This window comes from Hypomesus nipponensis, chromosome 13 (genome assembly GCF_054491055.1).
Source record: "Hypomesus nipponensis isolate SF chromosome 13, ASM5449105v1, whole genome shotgun sequence".
Taxonomy (NCBI): Eukaryota; Metazoa; Chordata; class Actinopteri; order Osmeriformes; family Osmeridae; genus Hypomesus; species Hypomesus nipponensis.
Genome location: NC_140373.1, coordinates 12,852,428 through 12,878,689, shown reverse-complemented (window position 1 = coordinate 12,878,689; position 26,262 = coordinate 12,852,428). Strand labels below are relative to the sequence as shown.

General features: G+C 48.2%; 2 protein-coding genes across 2 annotated transcripts; one reads left to right on the top strand and one right to left on the bottom strand.

The window, feature by feature from the left end:
- The first annotated feature begins 3,486 nt into the window (after nt 1-3,486).
- On the top strand, nt 3,487-13,981 carry hs3st3l (heparan sulfate (glucosamine) 3-O-sulfotransferase 3-like). The gene is made up of 3 exons (XM_084669969.1): nt 3,487-4,265; nt 12,079-12,308; nt 12,437-13,981. Exons 1-3 carry the CDS (start codon nt 3,787-3,789, stop codon nt 12,823-12,825), a joined length of 1,098 nt encoding a protein of 365 aa, XP_084526095.1. The 5' UTR covers nt 3,487-3,786; the 3' UTR covers nt 12,826-13,981.
- Nucleotides 13,982-16,245: 2,264 nt separating this feature from the next.
- On the bottom strand, nt 16,246-24,814 carry gsg1l2b (gsg1-like 2b). Its single transcript, XM_084670533.1, has 5 exons — nt 24,514-24,814; nt 23,002-23,049; nt 20,165-20,317; nt 16,823-16,934; nt 16,246-16,546 (listed from the first exon to the last, which is right to left on the bottom strand). Exons 1-5 carry the CDS (start codon nt 24,812-24,814, stop codon nt 16,246-16,248), a joined length of 915 nt encoding a protein of 304 aa, XP_084526659.1.
- Between the last annotated feature and the right edge of the window lie 1,448 nt (nt 24,815-26,262).

Sequence of the window (26,262 nt, the reverse complement as noted above, 5' to 3'; positions counted from 1 at the left end):
AGCAAACAAAACAATCTTAGATGGCAAGGAAACAGTTTGAAAACTTTGTAACAATGTCGTTATCTCAAACTGACAGAGTCTTGAAACAATGTTCTAGCCAGTCGGCCCATAGAATAATGCCCATTTCAAAAACCTGAGCTCCGAGCAACAGCTTCTCCCAGCCAAAGCCGTTTCATACATCTCGACACAATCGTGTGTGTGTGTGTGTATTAATCGGGGCTCTCCACTGTGTCCCTGTGTGAGACAATCAATCAGGGAGCCAGCCTCGGCCCTGACCCCAGGGTCGCACCTTTATGGAGGAGCCACTCCATCATGGAGCAATCTGCTCCTCCTCGGCAGGGCTGCACACAAAGGGTTCACCTCCGCTGCCTGGAACCCCACAGCTGACCTTGTCTCCTGAGCCACGCAGTCCCTCTGCAGCATGAAACAACCAGGGAACCAGGCCAAACCTACCCATTATGTTGTGTCTGCGCGCGTGTGTGTGTGTGTGTGGGGGGGTAGTATGTGTGTGTGTATAAGTGTGTGTGTTCGTGTAGATGTGTGGGTGTGTAAAAACATTTGGGGTTTCAGTGAAGGTTTTGGTCCATTGAAAGACCACTGTGACCAGGGTGGCAGTGCTGTTGAAAAATGGGATCGGATGATGATTTGCTTCTTTCAGGGTCTGTTGACCGTTGACTGAATTTTTTTTTACCGGGCTGACCCATGGTGACCCTGAGCTTTCATCTTACTACACCAGTACGGCTGTCAGAGGTCTTGCCTAGACCTGTCTGGCACACGTTGAATGGCTACATTTCATTTTCAAAGCGTTTGTATTTGTACTTGTTTGTGTCTGTTTCTGTCCATAAAGGACAAAACACATCAGAAGTCAGGAAAACAAAACATTTGGCAAACGTGAAGATTGAAAATGTGGTCATTTTTTTTTCAACAGATTGATTCTTCATCATTGCACCACCCAGTATTCTCCATGTGGGAGTATTGTTAATACAATAGTCATTTATGTGTGGGTGGACCATTCATAATATAATACCCAGTCTTCTCTGGCTTGAGTAATAAGACTGTAATACCCTGAATTTGCTGGGATGAGTTTTATCATGATTTTACTCAGTAATCTCTGGGTTGAGCGCTATTACTACTGTGCAACCCAGTGAGTGCAGTGAGTAGGTGCTGTGCCCGAAGCAGTCTAGGATGTGGGAGGAGCAGCCCATGAAGAAACAGCCGCCCAGACACATACAGCCCTGACGTCTTCATACTACAACCCGGCCTCGGAGGTCAGCGGTTCAAACGACTCGTCTCACAAACGATAATGCCGCTCCGTCTGTTTGAACCCCGCACGATTGTTCATAACATAATACGAGCCTGATTCGTTTATGATCCCCCATCTTGTTGGTTTACAGTTCTCATTTGAGGCTGAGGTGTCACCTTTGACCCGGGCCACATCTGCTGTAGGATAATGACAGTGGTAAACCAAATGGAACGTGAAGAGTGTGTGTGTGTGCTCATATGTGAGCTAATGCTTGTGTGTGTGTGTGTGTGTGAGTGTGTGTGCGTGCGTGGGCGCATTCAAAAGGGCGTGTGTGCGCGCGTTTGTGTCGGGTTTGTGTCGGCGTGTGTTTATGGGTGTTTGAGTGTGTGTGGCTGAGCAGTGGGGAGGACTAACGACTCTCTGAAGAGCAGTTCTCCACACCCAGGCCCTTCCCTCCCAGACACCCTTTGCTGCATGTCTTTCCCTCTCTCTATCCCTGCCTTTCCTGTCACACTTCACTTCAAAAGTGTCATGAAAGCATGAAAATTCCGGAAAATATATATAGATATATTTTAAATCGGTGGGGTCTTTGCAAGCCCTGTTCATCCAGATTTAACCTAGGGCTCCGGCTGGGGGGGGGGGAGTGGGGCGATGGGCTATTCACCTGTGACACACGACCTTTCAAGGTTCAGCTAGAGACAGAGATGCGCTGGACAGCCTGGGTGGGTAACCTGCAGACAGGCAGGGTGAGGATCAGGCTTGCGCTCCGTTGTCCTGTTACTGACCACTAAACCACTTATGATCAGCCCTCACAGTAGGGGGAGGCCCCACCCTGAAGCAAGGTGTGATAAAACGCTCTCTAACACGCACCCCTGTGGCCCTACTGACCTGCTAGCCTAGCAGACAGTAGGACTGATCAGCTAGCCTATCATTTAGCCGGACTGATCAGCTAGCCTATCAGGTCAAGTCAAGTCAATTTTACTGATCCCACTAGGGGAAATGTGTTTGTAGACAGGTATTAAAACACATTCAATCCATCATAAAAACTACATAAGCAGCATACCTGACACCACACAAGACAACACACAAGACATTACAATACAGTACAAGGATCACTTAATATTGAAAACCCAGAATAAGTTCCGTCCATAAATACTTCATGCCATTCATTTATGCACATTTACAATAGCAAAACAAACAAAAGAGTCCCCAAATCGTTTTGTTCTGTGTGTGGGAGCTCTATACCTTCTTCCTGAAGGCAAGAGCACAAACTCCCCCTTCAGGGGATGGTCAGTACAAGCCAATATGGCCTGGGTCTTCCTTGCGACCTGCCGAACATAAAGCTCAGACAGCTGGACTTGGTTTACCCAAATGACTTTACTGGCTACTCTGACAAGCCGATCAAGCCTGTTCTCATTAGCCAGATTCAGATTCCCAAACCATACCACCACACAAAATGTCAGCATTGACTCAATACAAGTTCCATAAAACAGTGTCATCATTTTGGTGCACACCTTAAAAGAGTTCATTTTTCTCAAGAAATAGAGACATTGCTGTCCCTTTAGTTTAGTCTGACTGATCCGCTTGTGTTGTTCTGACACTGTCCAGCTGGCTCTTAGTTCTCGAACTGAGCAGTTAGCCTAGTTCTTAAACTGACCACCTAGCCTAGTTCTTGAACTGACCAAATAGCTTATGCTTCTATAACTGAGGTGAGATGGTTTTATCGTTTGCCCAATTAAACCGTTTTGATGTGGGCTATTTTTTGCTACACTTTCTTGCACATGTTCGCTAGTCCCCAAGTATTTTTGTATTGTGGGTGATCAAATTAATTAAAATAGATATGTGAAGAAAATATCCTCAGATATGTTAGAGTAAGGGTCCGTGATGTGTCACCATGCTGTTCCTCTGTGGAACATTTTCCAATAAGTGCGCTGGAATTAAACCCACCTTCGGCCATGAGCCTCCAATCAAACACAGCTTAGGCAAACGGGAAGCGAACTCTGTCCTGAATAAATAAAAGAATGAAAGGAAAGAAAAAGGGGGAGTAAAAAAGACAGAGAGAGGGAGAAAGGGAGAGAGAAAGAGAGAGAGAGAAAGAGAGAGAGATAGAGAGAGAGAGAGAGAGGGGGGGGGGCAGGCAGGGAGGGAGGGTAAAAGAGATCTCTGGACGCGAATCCCCTAGAGACGCATGGAAAGACAGCGAGCAATCCCACAGAGAAAGATAACTTCAGCTCTGCAAGGATATTAAAAGCTGTATATTATCCACGCCGCTCTGATTGACCGTGAGTGGGTGGATTGGGTGGATGACACGCGTGGATTGATCCCTTTAGTTGGGGGGCGCGTGGGGCGTCAGAAAGTTGCCTCTTCAATGGGTCCCGGACGCGCAAAATGAAACAGCAACGGAGAGAATGGAGCGCGTGTGGAACAGCTCGTGAGTTCGGGGGGATCTCAAGACACCTTTACCGCATCTGAGCCAAACTGCAGCAGTCAAGTTATGTGAGGCGAACTTTTAGAATGGGTTCTCTCGCACGGGACTGTGAGGGATGGCAGCTTTTCATCAGACCCCGAACCCGGACATTCGGATACTCCTCCACAGACTTTTAGCCATGTCCTCTCTTGGCATTCTTTGCGCCTTTCTCGTTTATTTCCTCGCGGGATGTTGCGATTCGGATCTAACTGAGGAATCGTATATCAAACCCGCCAACGAGTTTCTCCTGTCGGGGTGGTATCAGGAGAGAGTGAATGCCACTCGGGAGAAACTCAGCGATGTTGTAACGGTACTGGACGAAGGTCATGGGTACCCGGCGGAGACAAGCACTGGTTCTCCGGGTTTAGAGACAAACACTTCGGGTAGAGACTGGACGGCGACCCGAAGGCTACCACAGGCTCTCATCATAGGGGTCAAGAAGGGAGGCACGCGGGCTCTGTTGGAGTTTCTCAGACTGCACCCGGACATCCGCGCACTGGGCTCAGAGCCGCACTTCTTTGACCGACATTACGCGCGCGGGCTGGATTGGTACAGGTACCATCACTCACAGACTGACACTAATCAAATACGTGTTCGTGCACAGACTTTAGTATTTGAATTAGTACAAGTTATTATTTGTATTTATGGGGTATATGTATACACATTTATTTTCATTTATACACAAACATCCCATGGGAATTTAGGTGACACTCAATGAGAGACTGCCATCTGGCCACGCCGATCTGTGTATGTGTGTGCGTATGTGTGTGTATGTGTGCATATATATTTGTGTGTGCGTGTGTGTGTGTGTGTGGGGGGGGGGCGGGGGCCGTGGATGAGTTCTCACACTGTAATCATCTCTGGAACTGTAGCCAGATGTTACTGTTGTCAGCTGGTTCTGTTTTCAGTCTGAGAAAATCCAAGAAGTCCCCTACACAGATACGTGCACATGCACACATACACTCTCTCTCTCTCTCTCTCTCTCTCTCTCTCTCTCTCTCTCTCTCTCTCCTCTCTCTCCCTCTCTCTCTCTCTCTCTCTCTCTCTCTCTCTCTCTCTCTCTCTCTCTCTCTCTCTCTCTCTCTCTCTCTCTCTCTCTCTCTCTCTCTCTCTCTCTCTCTCTCTCTCTCTCTCTCTCTCTCTCTCTCTCCTCTCACTCCCTCTCTCTCTCTCTCTCTCCCTTTCTCTCTCTCTCTCTCTCTCTCTCTCTCTCTCCTTCTCTCTCTCTTTCTTTCTCACACACAGACATTTTGTCAAATGCCTACTACAGTACATTCATTTGTGCGTGTGCATGTACGTGTATGTGTGCATTTGTGTGTGTCCCTGTTTTTCTTTATCTTTGTATGTTTGTATCTAACAGTGTTATGTGTGTGTTGAGTGTGTGTGTCTGACGTGTGCTTGCATTTATCGTGCATTTATACTTATGTGTGTGTGTGTGTGACGATGTGTGGGTGTGTGAAAGAGAGTGTGTGTATTACAGCGCATGTGTGAGAGTGTGTATCTGTCTACATACATGCATGTGTGTGTGTCTCAGCAGTGGCAGGCAGCGACAGGAGAGTGACAGCAGCTTGTCCCCGCGGCCAGATGGGCTCTCAGTGTGTCGGCCCTCTTGACACCCCTGTCAGGCCTCTCGGTTGACCTCTGACCCCAGGTCACTTTACTTGGGGAGATAATGATGTGTTCACACCACTTCATAACAAGCCACTGCCTCGCTGCGCTGTGCTTTAACTGGCGAGGCTGGGGAAGCTGATATATGCAGGATGTGAACAGTAGGCTTTGGTGTATTAAGCAAATGGAGGGTTTGCTGGATTGATCTAAAAGCCGGACGGAGATGGAGGATTATCTCTGAGGCCACATTGACACCCCCACATGCCCACATGAATCATATGAGTTGTTTTTACATATAACATTGTGTGTAACTCACACAAAGAGCTATATTCAGGCACAGTGCACAAGCACAACTTTATGCAGTCATCTCACAGATAATCAGTGGACGTCATTGGTTTTTGACTGATGGGCTGGCTGGTTGGCTGGTTGGCTGTTTAGCTGGCTTTCTGGCTAACTGGCTGGCTTACTGGCTGGCTGGCTGGCTGGTTGGCTGGTTGGCTGTTTAGCTGGCTTTCTGGCTAGCTGGCTGGCTTACTGGCTGGCTGGCTGGTTTGCTGTTTGGCTGTTTAGCTGGCTTACTGGCTAGCTGGTTGCCTGGCTTACTGGCTAGCTGGCTGGCTGGTTTGCTGTTTGGCTGTTTAGCTGGCTTACTGGCTAGCTGGTTGCCTGGCTTACTGGCTAGCTGGCTGGCTGGTTAATGCGGGTAACTTAACTGGATAACTGGCTCGCTAGCTAACTGGCTTACTGGCTGGCAGCTGGCAGGTAGCAGTTGGCTGGCTGTGCAGAAACCTTCTTAAGATCTGCTGAGATCATTCTCTCTGACAAGCCTCTGCTAAGAAGTGTCTGGAGCTGATTGGATCTGGAGATGGACTCTAGTTTTGATTTGATCAATAGAGAAGACCTTCCCAGCTCCTGACCTTGACTTGGCCTGAGAGCCAGAGTGGTTTGATCTGGTCAGTCAGGACTCTGTTACAATCAGCAGGAAGCTTTATCTTGCTGTGGCATGATCCTCACCCAGACTCCTCCACTCAGGTTTCACTTGCACTGCTTGCTGTTTATTTTTTATTTTTTTCTCTCTCTCTCCCTCTTTCACTTTGCCCCCTCTTTCTCTCCCTCTCTCTATATACTAGCTCTCATTATCCATCTATGTCTTTCTTTCTCTTTCCACCCCCCTGCCTCTCTCTCTCTTTCTCTCTCTCTCTCTCTCTCTCTCTCTCTCTCTCTCTCTCTCTCTTTCTCTCTCTCTCTCTCTCTCTCTCTCTCTCTCTTTATCTTGCACGGAATCCATTTGCTGTCCTGGACATTAACCCACACCCACCACATCACCTCCTGATGGCTGTTCTCTGCCCTCGACTCATAAGTTCTGAAAGAGGCATTACAAAGCTGTGTGGAGGACGGTGTGACAGGTCGAGAATGAAAAGAAGAAAAAGAGCGCTGCACTGAGGATGATGGTGGGAATGTGAGTAGAGATAAGGGTTGGGTCAAGGTGAAAGGGTGAACTCGATGTTACCACACACACACACACACACATCTGTCCTGACCTCTCTCTGAACCCCAGGGACTGTCATCAGAGCTGGATTGGGCTCCAGGCTAGGGGCTGCTGCCTCCACTGCCTCGGCTGCCCTTGATACCTTGGCTTATTCTGGTGTCTCTGAAGTCCTTGGCTGCCTCTGCTGCCTCAACTACCCGTTTTCCCTGTTGCTGCCTCTAGTGACAACTTCTCCTGGTGCCCTTGTCTCTCCTTAGTGATGGCTGCCTCTGTTTCCCTTGGCTGCCTTGAGTAATGGCTGCTTCTGGTACCTTGGTTGCCTCTGCCGCTTCAACTGTCTCCTGCCTCTCAAGACTTGGCTGCCCCTCGTTCCCTTGGCTGCCTCCAGTGATGACTGCCTCTGATTCCCTTGGCTGCCTCTAGTGATGGCTGCCTCTACTGCCCTAGGCTGCCTCTGATACCAGCCTGTAGAGATGCAGATGTCAGGAGCAGCAAGACGTCCTGGTGCTGAACGATGGATCAGTGATGTATTGACCCCCATTCCAGGAAGAGCTGTTCTGCAGGGGAGGTAAACCCGAGAAGGTGCATGTCTACCTTTGGACGCTCTCATCATCCGACCCCGGGCAACTCAGCCACGAGCCACTTACAGGAAATGTGGCACAGTTATTGGATTTATGTAATACTTCCCCTACACAGACAATATATTTTCTTTGATATTCTCCTGGCCCTTTCTGTTGGTCTGTATGGATCTTCACTTTAGTGGTTCAACGTTGAGCCCAGACACTGGGCTTCTACTGAGAGTTCAAGATGGCCGCTGCACCAGAAGGTCTGTCCATGTCTGCGCTGTGGCTGTGGACCAGGCCCACAGGGAGAACAGACAATGGCCACGACTGACACCCAGATTGTAATCTGATTGGCCCATTCAGAGTCAGATGTTCCGACAAGGCCCCGATTCATTTGCGATTCATATCGATCTCGTTGCGAGAGGTTTGCACATTTATACCCACCCACGGCCTGAGTGTCAGGCAGAGAATGGAGCGATGTGTCTCGTGTGTTTTGACGCGGCGAAGTCGTAGCCATGGTGATGCCGAGCCGTGCTGTCTCCATCCTGTCTGCAGGTGGATCACATACGGAGCAGGCGTAGAGAGGCTAGGCAGACTGCGACCCACAGGGTAAGCCGCAGTTGACAATAGATAAGGGAGTGTTTTGTTTATTACTTTACCCTGCGCCTTCAGGAATCGGAATTGGAAAACGTGGTTCTGTGGATTGCCTGTGACAGTGTAAAAGGACATTCGTGTGCGGAAGTGACTTTTTTTTTTCAACCTTGTGTAAGGGACTGTTCATTGATCTGCGCGTGAGAATGAGAGAACGAAAGAGAACGAGAGGAAAGAGATGGAGAGCTCGCGGAAGGGAGAGTAAGCGATAAAGAGAGGGCGGAGGGAAATGGAGAGCGAAAGAGAGAAAGCAGTCGAGAGAGAAAGAGAGAGAGAAACAGATAAAGCGATAGAGAGAGATAGAGATAAAGTGATAGAGAGAGATAGAGATAAAGCGATAGAGAGAGAAAGAGAGGAGCGCTGTCTCTGTCATACGGGGGGTCCAGGTGTGCTCTGTCCCATCCCAGAACTGCTCTGGCTGTGATCACCAGGAGCCCAGACGGCCAGGGTGATCCAGCCCTCATTAAGGCTCTCTCTGGGGGGCTGGAGGAGGGCGGCGAGGGGGGCGGGGATGGAGGGGGGGGGGGGGGCAGACATGATGGATGTCTCCTGGAAGTGGACAGGGCACAGCCACAATGGACTGGCCCCCTAATGGTCCCCAACGCAGCGAAATGGATGAATGGGCCCCTAAGAACTCAGACACACACACTCAAACATGCATTAACGCACTACCGCATTGATCACAGGACACATGCATTTCCAAGCTGTGATATCAATCAATATTGTTATTCTTTCTGATGTCTGTTGATGGAATGAACCCCCATCCTTATGAAACCGTATAATAAATGTTATAATGTTCCTTATTATTACTCCTACTCACCATTATTTCTATCATTACTTTTGATTTGAATTCATATCCATTGTGATGCAGACAGCAGAGAGACTGTTGTGAAGTAAATAGATTAAACCTCCACCTCCACACACCTCGCTATGCTCAAATGGGATGAAGGTAGTAATTGCTTCACATCTGCTGAAACACACACACCCATACACACACACCCACACCCATACACACACACACACATACGCATGCACACACACATACGCATGCACACACACGGCAGGGTGCTGATAGAGCTCCGGAGGATCTTGCTCTTGCCCAAACTCCACCTGCCACCCTTCAAACCAGCTGAGCCCCCTGTCTGCATTACCACAGACACACACACACACACACCAAGACACACACGCACACACACACACAAACACCAAGACACACACGCACACACAAACACCAAGACACACACACGCACACCCACACACAAACACCAAGACACACACACGCTCACCCACACACAAACTCATCATTCACATTCATACATCATCATCCCCCACATACAAACCCCCTCCCTTTTGATCTCACACAGCCACACGCACACACCTACAGACACACACACCCACACACCTTTACCCCCAGCCCCCCCAGGATCAATACCCAGAGCAGTGGCCTTGCCGTGGCCGCTCGTGCCCAGGCTGGTCTGGGGGAGCCACTAGGGACAGCTTGAGAGAGCAGTGGAAGACAAAGAGGTCTTTCTTCGCCGGCAAGCCGGAGCATGTCGTAAACTGCTAATCTCTGTGTTCACTCAGGATGTTTGATCTTCCACTCAATACACTGCAGGAGGTTACTCCTAATCTCTCGCAGATTACCTTTACAGTATACCCGTATACTCGTACTACACACACATATTTCTCCCCCCCCCCCCCACGAATACACACGCGCACCATAATGTATACCTGTATTGTAACACATTACAATGCAATATATTGGGCTCGCTATTCAATAATATCAATGCATACATCTATTGGACATTTCCTTTTTTGTTTTTGAAAGCGTTTGGATGTATGTTTTTGTCCCTGGGTTGGGTAATTTGTGTTTGTGTGTAAATGAAGGAGAACTGGGGCTATAGCGAGGTCACAGGCACAATAGGGAATAGTTGACTAATGAGTGAATAATTAATGTGTGTGTGTGTGTTTGTGTGTGTGTATTTGTGTGTGTCTGTGTGTGTGTGGCCCCGGATGGCTCAGGGCAAGGGGGGGTACATACAAATCTTCACGCTAAGTGCTTCTCTCAACTCTCAAGACCGGATGAAGTCACTGATAATGCAGGAGGTGTTGTGTGTGTGTTTGGTGAGAGTGCCCACCCTTATTGTGTGTGTGTGTGTGTCTGTGTGTGTGGGTCTGAGGAATGTGTGTGTGTGTGAGTGTGTGTGTGTGAGGAGCCAGTTAGGGAATGGATGTATTGACAGGAGGTCATGTTGCAGGAGCCACTGAAATGTGAGCCCAGCCCAGAGGACACTTAGAGCTTTCCTGTCGTCTCTCTGTCTCTCCGTCTCTCCGTCTCTCATACGCCTTTCTGCCTGTCTGTTTGTCTGCCTGCCCTTCTGTCTGTCTGTTTTACTGTCTATCTGTCTGCCTTTCTGTCTGTTTTTCTGTCTGCCTGTCTGTTTGTCTGCCTGCCCTTCTGTCAGTTTTTTTTGCCTGTCTGTCTATCTTTCTGTCTGCCTGTTTTACTGTCTATCTGTCTGCCTTTCTGTCTGTTATTCTGTCTATCTGTCTGTCTGTATGTATGTCTGACTGTTTTTCTGCCAGCCTGCCTTCTTGTCCGTGTGTCTATCTGCCTGTCTGTTTTGCTCTCTGTCTGTCTGTCTTTCTGTCTTTCTGTCTGTCTGTCTGCCTTCCTTCCTTCCTGCTTGTCTGTCTCGTCTAGTTTCTCTTTGTCACCCGTACCATTTGTCCTCCTTTTTGCACTCTCTGTCTGTTTCCAGCAGAACTCTTTCTCTTTCCTGCATCATATCCTCTGATGGCCCTCTGTCCTCCTCCCTCACTCCATCCCTCTTCTCTCCTCCTCCCTGCATCCCTCCTCTCTCCTCCTCCCTGCATCCCTCCATCCCCCTCTCTTCTCCCGCCTGCATCCCTCCATCCATCCATCCCTCCTCTCTCCTCCTCCCTCCATCGCTCCTCTCTCCTCCCCCCTCCCTCCCTCCTCTCTCCTCCCCCCTGCATCCCTCCATCCCTCCTCTCTCTTCCTCCCCCCTGCATCCCTCCTCTCTTCCTCCCCCCTCCATCCCTCCTCTCTCTTCCTCCCCCCTGCATCCCTCCTCTCTTCCTCCCCCCTCCCTCCCTCCTCTCTCCTCCCCCCTGCATCCCTCCATCCCTCGGGAGAGGCAGGAGATTTCCCGAACGGCCGGTCAAACGGCCGCGCCATAATGCAAAAAAACAAAAAAATCATAATAATACACGGTCGTGGGCCGGTCTGCGTTTCAAAGTCCCGGGCCGTTTTCCAGTCCCAGTCCAGACCTGATGGTGGGGGATGGTCTGTAGCTCCAGGCCCCCCTCCAGGTGTGGCCTGTCAGGTGTGGGGCAGGTGTTCTTCTGGCAGACCAATCGTGGCTTCCAGCTGGTACCACCCAGTCCGGAGCCATCGCCTCTAAATGAGGCCCATCTGCTGGAGGGTTGGGGGAGAGGAAGGAGTGGGGGCGGGCTTGGAAGATGGGTGTGTTCTGCTCATGCAGCTCTGTGCGGGCCTGGATTTTGGTGTACGTGTGTGTCTGTGGTTATCATTGTGCGTGTGTGTATGATTGATGTGCTCCATATACATTTTTGGCAGATAGATTCCATGCACATTCAGATCAGCCCTGAGGCCTGGGACACAGCCACAGAGACAGACTAGAGATGAAGAACTGTCACATGAATATACATGAAGATATATAGATGTAAAGATACTATACCTACCCATGGAAACTAGGTTTGCTGTGTAAGGTACACACATAAGAATAGATTCTCTGTTGGTAAGGCTGTTACTGACAATAGGTGCTCTATCAACACAGCTGTGACTTACTGGAAATGTCCCATCATGTGACAGAACACTGATCATAACTCTGAGCATCTGAATGCATCTGTGGCAGAAGTTTAAACCTCCACCTTTGTGTTTCTCTCCATCACGCCTTCTTTCCCTCCCCATTACCTCTTTTTTGCGTCCTCCCCTCTACCCTTCTCTCTCCCCAACTCTATGACCCCCTCCCCACTCCCCTTCACTCCCCTCTCTCCCTCCCTTCCTCAGGAGCATGATGCCCAGGGCCCTGGACGGCCAGATCGTCATGGAGAAGACCCCCCGCTACTTTGTCACCGTGGAGACGCCGGCGCGGGTGCACGCCATGTCTGAAGGGGTGAAGCTGATTGTGGTGGTGAGGGACCCCGTGACCAGGGCCATCTCCGACTACACACAGATCATCTCCAAAACGCCCCACATCCCCGCCTTCGAGAACCTCGCCTTCAGGAACCGCTCCACGGGTGAGGATGAAGATGATGACGATATTAGTATATAAATACTCTGTCTGTCTGTCTGTCTGTCTAGACACTCATCTGACCTGCCACTAAGGAATCAATAGTTAACAGAGCACGTCTTCTCTGGCCTCCAGGTCAGATCGATTCCATGTGGAGCCCTCTGTGGATCGGCCTGTACGCCCAGCACCTGGAGCGCTGGCTGGCCTGGTTCCCCAGGGCCCAGATCCACCTGGTCAGTGGGGAGAGGCTCATCTCCGACCCGGCTGGGGAACTAGGAAAGGTCCAGGACTTCTTGGGCCTCCAGAGGATCATCACAGACAAGCATTTCTACTTCAACAAGACCAAGGGCTTCCCCTGTCTGAAGAAGCCAGAAGGGAGCAGCAAGCCTCACTGCTTGGGGAAGACCAAGGGGCGAACGCACGCCCTCATCCACCCGGATGTCATCCAGACACTGAGGGACTTCTACCGGCCACACAACCAGCGCTTCTACCAGATGGCCGGACAGGATTTCGGGTGGCAGTGATCGTCCGTTCCCGCCCGGGGCGCACCTGGCTAAAACGAAAGTTGCGGGTTCAAATCCCAGACTGTAAATGTGTTGGCTGGATGAAACGAGCCGTATCGGTAATCGTTTGAGTCGGACTGATTGCTCTGCGTCCTGACGTTGCTAAGTAGGTTGGTTTTCATTTGGCTGCGATCAGGAGAATGGAGAGAGATTTGTCCTGGGGTAATGTGTCATGCAGCCCCGAAGACAGAAGACTCTGGCACACTGCACATAGAGAGAGAGGGAGAGAGAGAGAGAGAGAGAGAGGGAGAGAGAGGGAGAGAGAGGGAGAGAGAGAGAGAGAGACACTATGCTCGTCTGTCCAGTCAACAGCGTACGTTAACCCTCGTGCGCATTTGTGAAAATGTTCTGCCAATGCAAAGTAGTGAAAACAACAACAACATCATCGACAACGTCAACAACAACATCAACAAACCACATCAACCAAAACAACATATTTAATAACATGCCTGCTATCTGTTATCATGCCTCCTGGATCTTCACTTTCCTGATGATATCAACTTTTCTTCAACTATTTTATACCTCTTGGCTTCTCAGTCTCAGTGCATACCCTTCTAAGAACTAGTAGGCAATCAGTATTTATATCGTACATCTAGCATCCCCTCCTACTTTCCTACTTCTATTATTAATCTCGGAAAGAGGAGGAGGAGGGGGGGTGTTTGTAGGGAACAGCAGAACAGTAAGTGAGTAGCATATAAGTGCTCATAACTGAGTGTCTTTTGTACAGTTTAATAATGGATGTGGATATTAAAGTGGATGTTGGTAGGACCCACTCTGGGATGTACGTAGGTGCCTGTTAAGACAGATCTAGGATCAGCTGAGGGGGTCCAAACCCTGACCGAAACCACTAGGGGGAGGAATGCAAAACTGCCCCGTGGTCAGTCTATGGACAGCATCATTCATCCGGAAACAGAGACTATGGGACCAAATGAATACTCTGGAATATTGAACAGCGGAAATCAATGTATTGGTTGACTTATCAATAATGTGCTGTTTTGACCAGATGTCAGAAGCTCTCTGGGTCAGAAGCTCCATTGTGCTGTTAACATCCGTGGGGACCTATGTTGTCTTTTTGCATGTATTTGCACTAGTTTGAAAACAATAAAATTATTTTGAAGCAAGTCATCTCTCATCATCAGTGTCTATGGTTTAGTTGTTCTTCTGTCACTGAGTGTGTGTGAGCTCTTTGTTAAATGACGAGGTGAAACACGCTTCATGTATGATCTGTCAACTGAACTGAACTGTCACACACCTAAAGTGTTTTCACTGGTCGATGAACGGAGTTGGAGAAAATATGGTGCTATTGCCCCCTTGTGGACAGTTAAGTACACATGTTAACTGTGTTAAATGAATAACAATGAAACACTTGGCAAGAAACAAGTCAATTTATTAATTAAACAGATTTTTTTCCTAACATCAATCTGGTCATACACATCTTAATTTTCTTTCTATAAACGTAGAGTTTTTAGTACGTTGATGGGAATAATTTCCCCACATAAAAACCAAATGAACACTACAAAAATAATATTACTCTGAACTGATGTGCAGCACACACATGAACATTCCTACAGTAAGTACCTTACAGTGCTCAATACAATCAGAATAAATATATATATATATATATATATATATATATTTATAAATACGGGTTGAAAATAGGACATTTCGAAGGCTTACAGTAACATTCAACTTCAAATATGAATCAATAGATCTACATATATAAATAATGTGCTGTACAGAAATATACAATAAATTACCAAATGCACTTCAAGTCACAGTATGATCAAACTGTGTATAATCTCTAACTCATATATTCCAGTTCCCTAAATTCAAAAATACATATTCAATGCGTACCCAATATACCATTCCACAATAAGTAAACTTATTTTTTATGTAAAATCTTCAAAGGATGACCATTCATCATCCGAGCCTGGATGAGTTTTGGCAGTTTGCACAGAAAGCTAGGCTACATGGATTCTGCACTTCTTTTAATTGTATTTCTTTAAATCCAGAAACATCTAGATGATTGCGCGTCGTCCCGGTAACGTTTGGTTGTTTGGCGAGCTGTTCAGAGTTGGTCAGTGGAAGAGAGCAGTTATCAAAGGCACTCATCTCAGGCCAAGGCATCCACCGATCATCCTCTCACATCACTCCATCTTTATCTTTCTTCTATGCATCCTTCAATTCAACATGTCTAACGGTGACTCCATCAATATGCCTAACTTTTTAAGAACAGTTTATCTACACAACTCTCATCTACTGACACATCATCATCTCACTTTCATCCATCCCTTTCCCATCCATCCCCCAACAAGCTCTCCTTGAGAGTGAGACGGAGCGAGATTAAAAACAGGTAAGAGTGAAAAATGATGTGTATCCATTGAAAATGGGTACTTTACAGCGTCTTGTCTACGTCAGCAGAGCCTCTTATACTGCGCTATTTGGTTCCAGTTGAGCTGGCAGTGAACAGGTCCCATCAGCCCAGCGAAGACGTCTAGGTGCTTAAAGGCCAATCTATACTTGCCTAAACCCACGGTGGCTGCGTACTTGAGCTCCGCACAAGTACAGCCCTACAAATGTTGAAATGAACTCAGAGAACTGTGGAGCCCCCCCCGTCTTTGATGGAAGTTTTATCGGCGGTCTGGAAAGACAGAAGGCTACTGGCGTCCATCCCCCACTGTTTCCCCGCCGGACCGCAACAATATGAATCTACATTTCTTTTGAAGTGCGACTCCACCCACTAAACTAACTGCATACAAATAGAGCTTCAATGAGCGGCGTCTCAGTGATGTGGGTCTGTCTCTAAGAAACGTTCCAGGCACAGATGCAGGGCTTTTAAGTGTTATGAAAAAAGTTTGGCGTGAGATTACCGTACCTGTCAACGTTTGGTTACCAAACGTTGACAGGTCTGGTACGCAATGGGCGATGGGGCAATGGGGTTGGGGGCAACGGAGGGGGGAGGGGCTGGTGCTCGTGCTGGTGACGTTTGTGATTGGCGGGTGGATGACATTTAACTCTGTATGACTCGAGACAACTATCAACTCGACACAAATCTTCCCTCAGTATGCCCGCGCCATCGGGAAAAGTCATCCCTTGCCACTCAGCGCGAGGAATGGTCAAAAGGCATGAGCGAAGTACGATGTGTTGCGTGAGAGCGCGAGAGATAACTGAGCTGTGGCGAGTGGGAGCTTTTTTTCGAGCAGAAAGCAGTCCTCAAGATCAGACAAACGGCGGGGGAAACGTCCCAGTCGGGCTCACCCCGACTGCAGTCCCCCCCTCAACATGGTATGAACCTTCCAGGGCGAAGCGGTGAGGTCCAGGGTCAGGGGCTCGACGCTCACCTCCCGCACCTCCCCCCCCCCGCCCCCCCCCCCCCCCCCCTCAGCAGTACTCCTCCCCCTGGGAGTCAGGCAGGTCGTTGAGGTCCAGGAAGACGGAGGCGTTGGAGAGCTTGCGTCCGTTGCCGGACAGATCCAGCAGCTCCTCAGTGGTGCTGGGGACCGAGCTGATGTACATGTCCCACACCTGCTCAGGCGAGTCCAGTTCCAGAAGCTTCTGTTTGATCTTCAGGTTCTTCTCGATGTTCCTGCGCTTGTGCTTGAACTCCAGGATGGTCTTGGTGTAGCGGTTGATGGTGGTGACGGAAGACGCCATGCACGCCGTGAACGAGCCCCACGCCAGCCTGCGGGATTGTGGGTAAAGAAGAGTTGACTTCCTGGTTTGTTTCTGCAGACGCGTCCGCAGCGGGCACTGGTGACGCTGAGTGGTGAAGCTAATACAGTTGATCTAAAACACTTTCGGATGTGTTCAGACTGTAAGATGTGCATGCAGAGATGCGCGTGTGTGGGCGCGTGCGTGCGTGAGCTCGTTCACGCGCGTACGAGCGTGCCTGCGCGCGTGTGTCTGGGTGCGTACATGTAAGTGTGCACGGGGTTTGAGTGGGAGGGTCCCAGCTTACATGTAGGACCAGCTGTAGTCCCAGGTCTGGGGCTTCCAGTCCTCAGGTCCTAGACTCACAGTGAGTTGGAAGGCTGTGGTATACATCATATGAGCCACCATGCCAAGCAGACCTGGAGAGACAACCAGCACGGGTCAAACACACAACACACATCCCAGCTTTACAAGACTGTGGGGAATGTCAGAGTCTGGAAGTCCAATGCACCTGTACTTGTGCCTGTTACGAATGGAAAATGTACTTGTAGCGTACAGACCATTCCTAATCCTCGCGGCTCGTCTTAGCTCGTCGTCTCGCGAGGCCCCCTGTGCAGTGTCATCTTTTGCCCACCGGGTGGCAACGTAGCACTGCTGAATCCATCGTGTCTGTCAAGCCTCCACAAGTTGGTCACTGTTGCTCTGGTTACGTCAAGCCAATTTTCTTTTCAAAACTAAGTCTTGATTGAATGGAAGTCAATGGTCGGACTCTCATCGACTCGCTCTCTCCCTCTCTTTGTGTGTCGCCGGTCACTCTCTTTTCCTCTCTGTCTGCCCATCGATCTCTTTTCTCGCTCTCTCGCTGTTCATTTGGCCTGGTTCAGGTCCTTGACAGCCTTGACAGACAACCGCGACAAGGGATCTGAACCTCGGTCTGGACTTTCATCATCCAAAAACAGAGACACGCTGAGAGAGTCCGACAGGGAGGGGGAGAACGAGAGCGGGAGGGAGGGAGGGAGGGCGAGAGACAAAGAAGGAAGACATGAAAAGAAAGAGAGCAAGAGACACAGAAAGAGGAGACAAAGAGACGGAAAGAGCGAGTGATAGAGACAGGCAGGAACGAGTGAGAGCTAAACAAAGAGAGAGAAAGTGAGATATATTCTGACAGAAAGAGGGAGGGACATTTAGACAAAAAGAGAGAGATAGGGGGAGAGAGAGAGAGATAAAAAGAGAGAGAGAGAGGAGAGAGAGAGAGAGAGAGAGAGAGAGAGAGAGAGAGAGAGAGAGAGAGAGAGAGAGAGAGAGAGAGAGAGAGAGAGAGAAAAGAGAGATGCTGCGTATGAATCCGATTACAGTGGACTGTCTGTAAGCTGCTCAAATCCCCGGTCTGAATGGGATCAGAGCAGACCCGCCACAGAAGGACTCTGTCACCCAATCAACACTCATATTTATTCTAACATATTCAACATATCTAAATTCACCAAAGCTGACTGGAAGCACCAGGTCCAACTCCCAGAACCAAGCCAAGCAAGTCAGGGAGATGTCTGGCAATTAATTCAAAAAGTCTGAAAAGGTTTCATTTTGGTTCTGAAACTCTTGACTCTCTCCTTCTCATGACTTACGCTGTGATTGTTATTGGATGAGACAGATGACCTGTCAGTGAGGAGTAACCTTCTTCCCCTCATCTTTATGCTTAGACATCTCTCTCCCTCGTTCACACACACGCATACACACACTCACACCACACACCCTCACTCATTATCCTTCTTTGTACACACACACACACACACACACACACACACACACACCCTCACTCAAGCTCCTTCTTTTGCACACACACACACACCCTCACTCACTATCCTTCTTTCGCACACACACAAACACACACACACACACACACCCTCACTCATGCTCTATCCCTCGTTCGCACACACACACACACCCTTTTCTCTCTCACACACCCTCTCTCACTCTCTTTCTCTCACACACTTTCTCTTTCTCCTCTCCCTCCCTCCCTTTCTATAGATGTAAGATCCAATTACCTGTGTATAGTTCACACAGAAAGACCCTCACAGAGTCTTACATGGTGGATAGCTGTATTGATTTCATTTTAGACAGGTACGAGGGATTTCAAATGCAGGAGACAACCCCCCCCCCAACCCCTCCCCCCAATCTTCAACCCCTCCACCCTCCCATCCTCAGCCCCTCCACCCACCAACACCGGTACATTACAGTACAATCTCATGCAAGACTAACACCAAAGAGCCTGTTCCTCAACAAATGGTATTCCTTGCTATGGTTGATAAGATCTGCTGTTTTACAGCAAAGTGGCTGCTAGGTTTAATTTACTTCTAATGATGTTTCTAGGGGTTTACAGGGGTCTGAGCTTGCCTCAGCAATCTGCTTGGCCCCTCTGTCATAACTCCTTCCTCTGGGGATGAATCAAGACAGAGGGCTGGGGACGTGATGGTGGTTATGGTGGCGATAAAGTACCAAGTTTACTACAACCCTGGGATGTTTGTGTTCAACTCAGAGCGGAGGTAATGAAATGTCCCCCGCTCTCTACCTCTCTCTCCATCTGCCTCTCTGACTCTCTCTTTTTATGACTTCCTCTGACTCACTCTCTCTCTCTCTCTCTCTCTCTCTCTCTCTCTCTCTCTCTCTCTCTCTCTCTCTCTCTCTCTCTCTCTCTCCGGTGATACACAGCTTTAATAAAGGTCTCCCCAGTCCTCCCCTCCTCTCCTTTGAACACCCCCAGCTTCAGATCCAGCCACTCATTACGGAAGCGTCTCAACAGACCCTCTCTGTCTGAAACCCGCTGTTTAGGGAACACATCCCATCATGCAGCAAGCTTCAAGTTTAGTCGCGATTTGCAGGAACATTGGAATTCTTTTGTCCTGATCCTCAAGGCAGTTTCCCACCAGCCTATCTAAACGTATATTGAATCAATCCTAATCCTGAATAAGATGCCATCCTTATCAACAGTGTAACATAACCAAGGCTGGCTTGGTCGTTGTCGACCAGAGTGCCTACGCCTGCTGAGTCATCTGTCCCAGGACGGAGCCTCTTCTTCAGGCAGAGGATTAGTGAGAAGGTCACTGTTCAGAACACCTCCCTCCGGGCTGAGACACTGACAGCTTTCTGAGTTAATGCTACAGGACGGCTACGGGCGACTGACTGTTCTGCTTGGGAGTGTGATGGCTAACTGACAGGGAAATGGCTAATTCACAGTGAACCAGCTAACTGACAGTTGGTTGGCTAACTGATAGTAACTTGGCTAATTGTCATGGGGTTGGCTAACTGATAGCGAATTGTCGAACTGACAGATGGTTGGCTAACTGATAGAGACTGTGTGTGTGTGTGTATGTCTGTATGTGAGCGTACTCGTGTGTGTGTGCTTTTTCGCAATAAACCCTTGATGCAAAAAAAAGTGTCTAAAAACCTGTGGAATCCCAGGGTTAGACAGTTGACAGCTGAAACATCAGTTTAGTGTGTGTAGCAGGCAGTTTCACTAAAATGATGTTTTTGCATCAAAGGTTTATTTGCGAAAAAGCACACACACACACACACACACGAGTACACTCACATACAGACATACACACACACACACACACACACAACTAAAGAGATTGATTCAGCAAGCGGTTACCTGACAGGACAGTGCAAATAGCAGCGAAGGCGTTCAGTTTGAGTCCGTCGATGACGTTGCCAAAACGACAGACCTCTATGGACATGAGGATGCCCCCAGTGGCCAGGAGGAGGATGTACAGGCACTCTGCCACTATACACAGCCACAACACTCCTAGGGAGAGAGAGAGAGAGAGAGAGAGAGAGAGAGAGAGAGAGAGGAGGGAGGGAGGGAGGGAGGGAGGGAGGGAGGGAGGGAGGGAGGGAGGGAGGGAGGGAGGGAGGGGTAGAAAGGGTGAGGGGATTAGGTAAAAGGAGGAATCAAGAGGGGCGGGGGAGCGAGGGAGGAAGGAAGGAGAGGAGCGCATGAGGGCATGGGGGATGGAGATGGGTGGAAGGAGGGAGAGAGTGATTGAGGGGGGAGGATAGGGGTTATGAGAACAAACTCAAGGTGATGGTGCAAGGCAAAAAGATGGGAGGAGGGAAAGAGCGAAGGGGAGAGGGGTTGTGAGAGGTGGGGGTAGTGATAGACAGAGAGAAAAAGGTGGAACCCAAGTGAGGCGTCAGAAAGGTGGAGAGAGGATGGGTAGGGTAGCAAGCGAGAGTTGGACATTTGAAAAGAGGTGGATTAGTGGAGAGAGGAGGGAGAGGTGGGGGTAGATGAAGTGAGAGAGAGAGAGAACGAGGAAACGAGTCAGAGAACGAGGAAACGAGTCGGAGAACGAGGAAACGAGTGAGAGAAAGAGTGAGACAGAGAGTCGGAAAGAGTGTGAGAGAAAAAGAGAGAGAGAGAGAGAGAGTGAGAGAATGAACGGTGACCGTTTCACTTGTATCATGAACCTTTGCTGCTAGAAAGCAAATCTATCTGCCTCAACGAGCCATCCAGTCTCCAACCTGACAGACTGACTCATGAGTGGAGGCCAAGGAATGGTTGACAGGAAAAGAACTAGCCCATGCGCTAAGCTTTTTACTGCTCTGTGAATAACCTCCACATAGGAGCATCGTACAACAGATTGTCAGGTTGGCGTGAGGCTTTTTACAACCATCATTTATACAGTGGAAGGAAAAAAAGGGGTCTCTGTTTAACTGTTCACGCCTAAATCCGAAATAGGATTGCGAATGTTAATCAAAGACATGTGCATTTACATTTTGTGCTGGGATTATTATGTGATTATACACGTCTCTTGTTAAACATGGCGTAAACATAAATCTTATGTAATATTTATACAATTTACTCCATACTTGTTAGTCACATTTTAATCCTTCAGATTACTGGTCCTCCAAATCCTATCATAACCACCTCCTGTCCTTGTGGGACAGCTTTCTAGTATCATCTACGACTAATAATGGGAGTTACAGGATGCATGTCTTGTATGATAATCACATCATTCAGATTAAAAAGGGAAGCAGAGATACTCTGAACCAGTTCTGGCTGTTCGGGTTTTTGTGTGTGTGGGTTTGGGTCTCTGTGAGAAAAGTGGTGAGGTAAAACAGGGGTTGGCTGGCGTATGTGAACGAAGGGTTAGATTAGGCGTGTGGCGGTGAAGCAAGGAGTTTGTGAAGGATTTGTGGAGGTTAGGCAGGCACAGACTGTTAGGCTGGTATGTGTGGACTGAGGAGGTGATGAGGTGGGCTTTGTGTGTGGTGAAGGGAGGAGTGGGCGGGTGTGTGTGGAGGTGAGGCAGGCTGGTGTGTGTGGAGGTGAGGCAGGTTGGTGTGTGTGGAGGTGAGGTAGGATGGTGTGTGTGGAGGTGAGGCAGGTTGGTGTGTGTGGAGGTGAGGCAGGCTGGTGTGTGTGGAGGTGAGGTAGGATGGTGTGTGTGGAGGTGAGGCAGGCTGGTGTGTGTGGAGGTGAGGTAGGATAGTGTGTGTGGAGGTGAGGTAGGATGGTGTGTGTGGAGGTGAGGCAGGCTGGTGTGTGTGGAGGTGAGGTAGGATGGTGTGTGTGGAGGTGAGGCAGGTTGGTGTGTGTGGAGGTGAGGCAGGTTGGTGTGTGCGGAGGTGAGGTAGGATGGTGTGTGTGGAGGTGAGGCAGGTTGGTGTGTGTGGAGGTGAGGCAGGTTGGTGTGTGTGGAGGTGAGGTAGGATGGTGTGTGTGGAGGTGAGGCAGGATAGTGTGTGTGGAGGTGAGGTAGGATGGTGTGTGTGGAGGTGAGGCAGGTTGGTGTGTGTGGAGGTGAGGCAGGTTGGTGTGTGTGTGGAGGTGAGGCAGGTTGGTGTGTGTGTGGAGGTGAGGCAGGCACAGAGCGGAAGGCTGAACACACAGCAGGTCAGACTGATGCTGGAGGACATTGGAGGGAATGATGAAAGGATAGTGGCTGCTAACTGACCACGCTCTCTCTTTCTCTCTCTCGCTCTCTCTCTTTCTCTCTCTCTCTCTCTCTCTCTCTCTCTCTCTCTCTCTCTCTCTCGGAACAGAGACACGATCCTCATGAAGTCTACCGACTGAACTAGAATTGAATCACTACATGAATTTAGTCATTTAGTCATGTTCAAATGTTATATATTTTCCCATTAGCCACTCAAAATGACATACACAGTACTTTTTCTTTTGACCGTCATGTTGTCCTTAATGTTATTCAGTGTATCAGTACAAGTAAGTAATTACCGTGACATTTTTCCCATTCCCTCTGGACTGTATTCCAGTTGATAACATTATCCCATGTTTATAAAGAGACAGTTTCATTTTCACCTGTGAGGTTTTCTCAGAATACCAGGATGGAATGGACGGATGATTAAAAACTTGGAATGATGAACAGAGAAGAGTCTCTGTATCCTGGTGGTTTAATCTCTACGTGATTCAGGTGTAGAAAGGCTTACAGAGCAAGGATTAAGCATGCCACAGCACTGCTGTCCTACCTCGCTCATTGGAAGGGGCCACATATATGAAACTTCTGCAGATCTCCCCTGAAACAGAATGACATCACATGTAGACTTCATCCATAATTCAGTGCTTACTTTGTAGTATTATCCATATTAGCCATAATAAATGTACAAACAAAATCATGAAAAAAAGATATGAAAAATACTTATGTGAACCATTTTCTAATAACTGATTATAAAATGATTTTCTTATTTTAACTGAATTGTTCCAAAGGAACGAAACAAAGACAACATTGTTTTACTTATAAATGGGAATTAATTCAATCATACATATTGGAATGTGTCACAAACAAAAAAAGTGAGTCATCTATTGATACATGTTTAGAATGAAAAAAAGGAAGATAACGTTACTGGTCTTTACAGTGTGACACAAACACACGTGAAGGAAGCAGCAACACTGGGAATAACACCTATGCAGGAGCGTCCACCAGAGACATATTTCCTCCGCATTTTCCCATCCTGCTGCCCCTCTTCCAAGGGCATCCAGTGGTCTGTCATATCAACAGGGGCCAAGACCAAGTGCTCACCCATGTCCTGGCCAGGAGAGCAATCTGTTTGGCATGTTTTACAGTTATACAGCAAGTTTTTCTTTCTGCAGACACATGGAGCACATGCACACAGACTTGCACCCCACACAGGAAACCCCAGGAGAAGCCCACTTGAGCACCAAATTGTGGCCATGATCTTCTTGCTGTGAGGCGCTGCGGTGAGCCACCGTGGTCCACCTGCGTAGTGATGCTGTTACACATCATATTTATGTGCTTACATGCAGGCACAGCTAATATTGGATAATGTTTAATCCATTCAGATAGATTTTCCTACGTATCAACTGTAAGAGTTTTAATCCTTGATCATTGTTTCGACTCAATTCCAGAAAACTCAGTTCTCTTCTGGTCTCATGATTGGGTAATTTATGAAGCACATCGGGCCTACTTAAATACATACTTCACAACGATCATGGACAAAGCCTGTCAAAAGACAGGTGCGAATAAGGACAATTTTTCATTGTAGAATACATTATCTATAAATCTGATCAAATGTGCTGTCTTTGTAGTGGTTTATAGTCAAATTCAAGTCCCGCTCAAAATCTTTCTACCAGGACATTCATTCACGTCTCTAAATTGCCTTGATGTCATATGGCAAAACACTATCAGACTTCAAAAGTATCAGTCAAGAAATAATAAACACTTGCCACTAACGCTTTGTTAAAGAAATCTATCATCGTCACACCAGACTTTACCCACAAACTTGTTCTTTCTGTTTTACCTCAATAACAAAATAACAAGTTTATTTCTATATTCTTGTTTATATATATTTCTATATAAACTCAAATAAATATGATTGAATTACATAAATAAAAAATACATTAAAAATAATAAATAAGTGCCCGTTGCCACTGACACCGTGCGTAAAGTGCATTTCTAATAAGCGTCGTCATCTCGTAGGCTACTCAAGAAGTTAAAAACAGGCTCTTCAAACTGCTTTTACCGGTCATGTTGACGTTCTGTTCGCAAGAGATCCAAATTCCGGTGTGAAACTTCTTCATCAGGTATTTGTCCTCTCCCGTTTCCCAAATGTACTGGACCAGACGAGTGTCATTAAGGTTCGAACTGTTGAACCTAATGCAGAACGACTGTCTAGTCTTCACCGGTCCGGTACAAAACGGTTTAACTACTTTCCGCGTCCCCTCACACCAGTAGCTGGTAGAAAGCGCGGACAGCGCCAGAAACAAGGCAAGGAAGTTCAAGGTAAGCGCCAGCGAGGCTCTCCGTCGCCGATCAATCCCCATTTCACAGACGAAGACAGGGGACACAAGCTAATCCTATAAATGTAACACGTTTATATGGCGACTTCTCCTCAAATCCACATAATACGGCTTTCCATTACAATGTCCGCGACTAATTACAGCGCACCCGTCTAGCTCCTGCCGCGCGTGATCCGATGTGCTCTTTTGTGCAGCTGCTACTCACATTTTGTACCCCCTCCTCCCCTTAACTCATCCCTCGTTTTCGCTCAATATCTCCTCCTCTTCACGCCTCAATGAGAGACTGAAGCCCTCCCTAATTTGACACGTTTCTTTTTCGTTATCTATGGATTTTGTTTTATGTATAGGCCTCCGTGATGAACCAATACAGTACACTCATATCCACATTCATGACCATCCATGAGACCCGGTGGCAATAAATCACAATTGAAATCAATATGGATGAATTTGCCTTTACAGTTTCGATGGAAACGAAACTGACGGCTATAGTGATGGTGATATTAATCAGAGATGACTTTTTCCGCACCTAATCTGCCTGGGCCAGGCATGTAATGGGCATGGTAATGCCTGTGTTCAGCTGGGGAGACTAAAGGTTGGGATGGGGTGGGATGGGCCTGTTAGGTACTTTCTAATCAGGGAAATTGACAGAAATCGTTAATGGTGGTTCCAAGGCTAATGCCTGCTACTGTGACTAAGTAACCAGCTGCCAAATTATCCAACCTCAATTTATCCTGCTTGTCTCACACCTCATTTTGTCTGCTGCCACTTGGGAGAGAGAATACGTTAGCGTGTGTGTGTGTGTGCGGGGGGGGGGGGGGGGGGGTGTCTTACTGTTCTACATTATTCATTTCCTCTGGCTGTCGCATGCAGGACAGGTCCCTGACAATATAAGTTTAAAAGTGCTATTGTGTGTATTGGGGAGTATTCACACACAGTCTCCCGTGTCTCCTAAAGTCTACATTTTGCTTCTTACCTTTTTGCCCTTCATCCACCTTTAACCAGCCCCCCCCCCCCCTTCACACACGCACACATACACACACACTCACACCCCAACACACACACACACACACACACACACACACACACACACACACACACACACACACACACACACACACACTCTCACACCCCAACACACACACACACACACACACACACATACACACACACACACACACACACACTCACACCCCAACACACACATACACACACACACACACACACGCTGTAGCCTCCCACTCTATCCCCAGCGTGTGTGTGTGTCTGGTGTGTGTATGTGTGTAGTATGTGACTTTGAAGCATCTGCTTTTCATCCTTGCTTGGCCAAGATAATCAGTCTCCGGGTGGGCCACAGAGTGTAAATATGAATCCCTCTGAAACCTTTTTCACATGTCACATGTCATGTTTTTCACAAGACCGCCCAGTCCCAACACAAGCTCTTCTCCTGTCTGGCCCCCCAGTGGTGGAATCAA

Coding starts and splice junctions, on each gene's coding strand:
- hs3st3l (XM_084669969.1), top strand. CDS start 3,787: ATGGCAGCTTTTCATCAGACCCCGAACCCGGACATTCGGATACTCCTC. Junction 4,266..12,078: donor CGCGGGCTGGATTGGTACAG/GTACCATCACTC, acceptor TCCCTTCCTCAG/GAGCATGATGCCCAGGGCCC. Junction 12,309..12,436: donor CTTCAGGAACCGCTCCACGG/GTGAGGATGAAG, acceptor TCTGGCCTCCAG/GTCAGATCGATTCCATGTGG.
- gsg1l2b (XM_084670533.1), bottom strand. CDS start 24,814: ATGGGGATTGATCGGCGACGGAGAGCCTCGCTGGCGCTTACCTTGAAC. Junction 20,318..23,001: donor GGCCCCTTCCAATGAGCGAG/GTAGGACAGCAG, acceptor CTCTCTCCCTAG/GAGTGTTGTGGCTGTGTATA. Junction 16,547..16,822: donor GACTACAGCTGGTCCTACAT/GTAAGCTGGGAC, acceptor ACAATCCCGCAG/GCTGGCGTGGGGCTCGTTCA.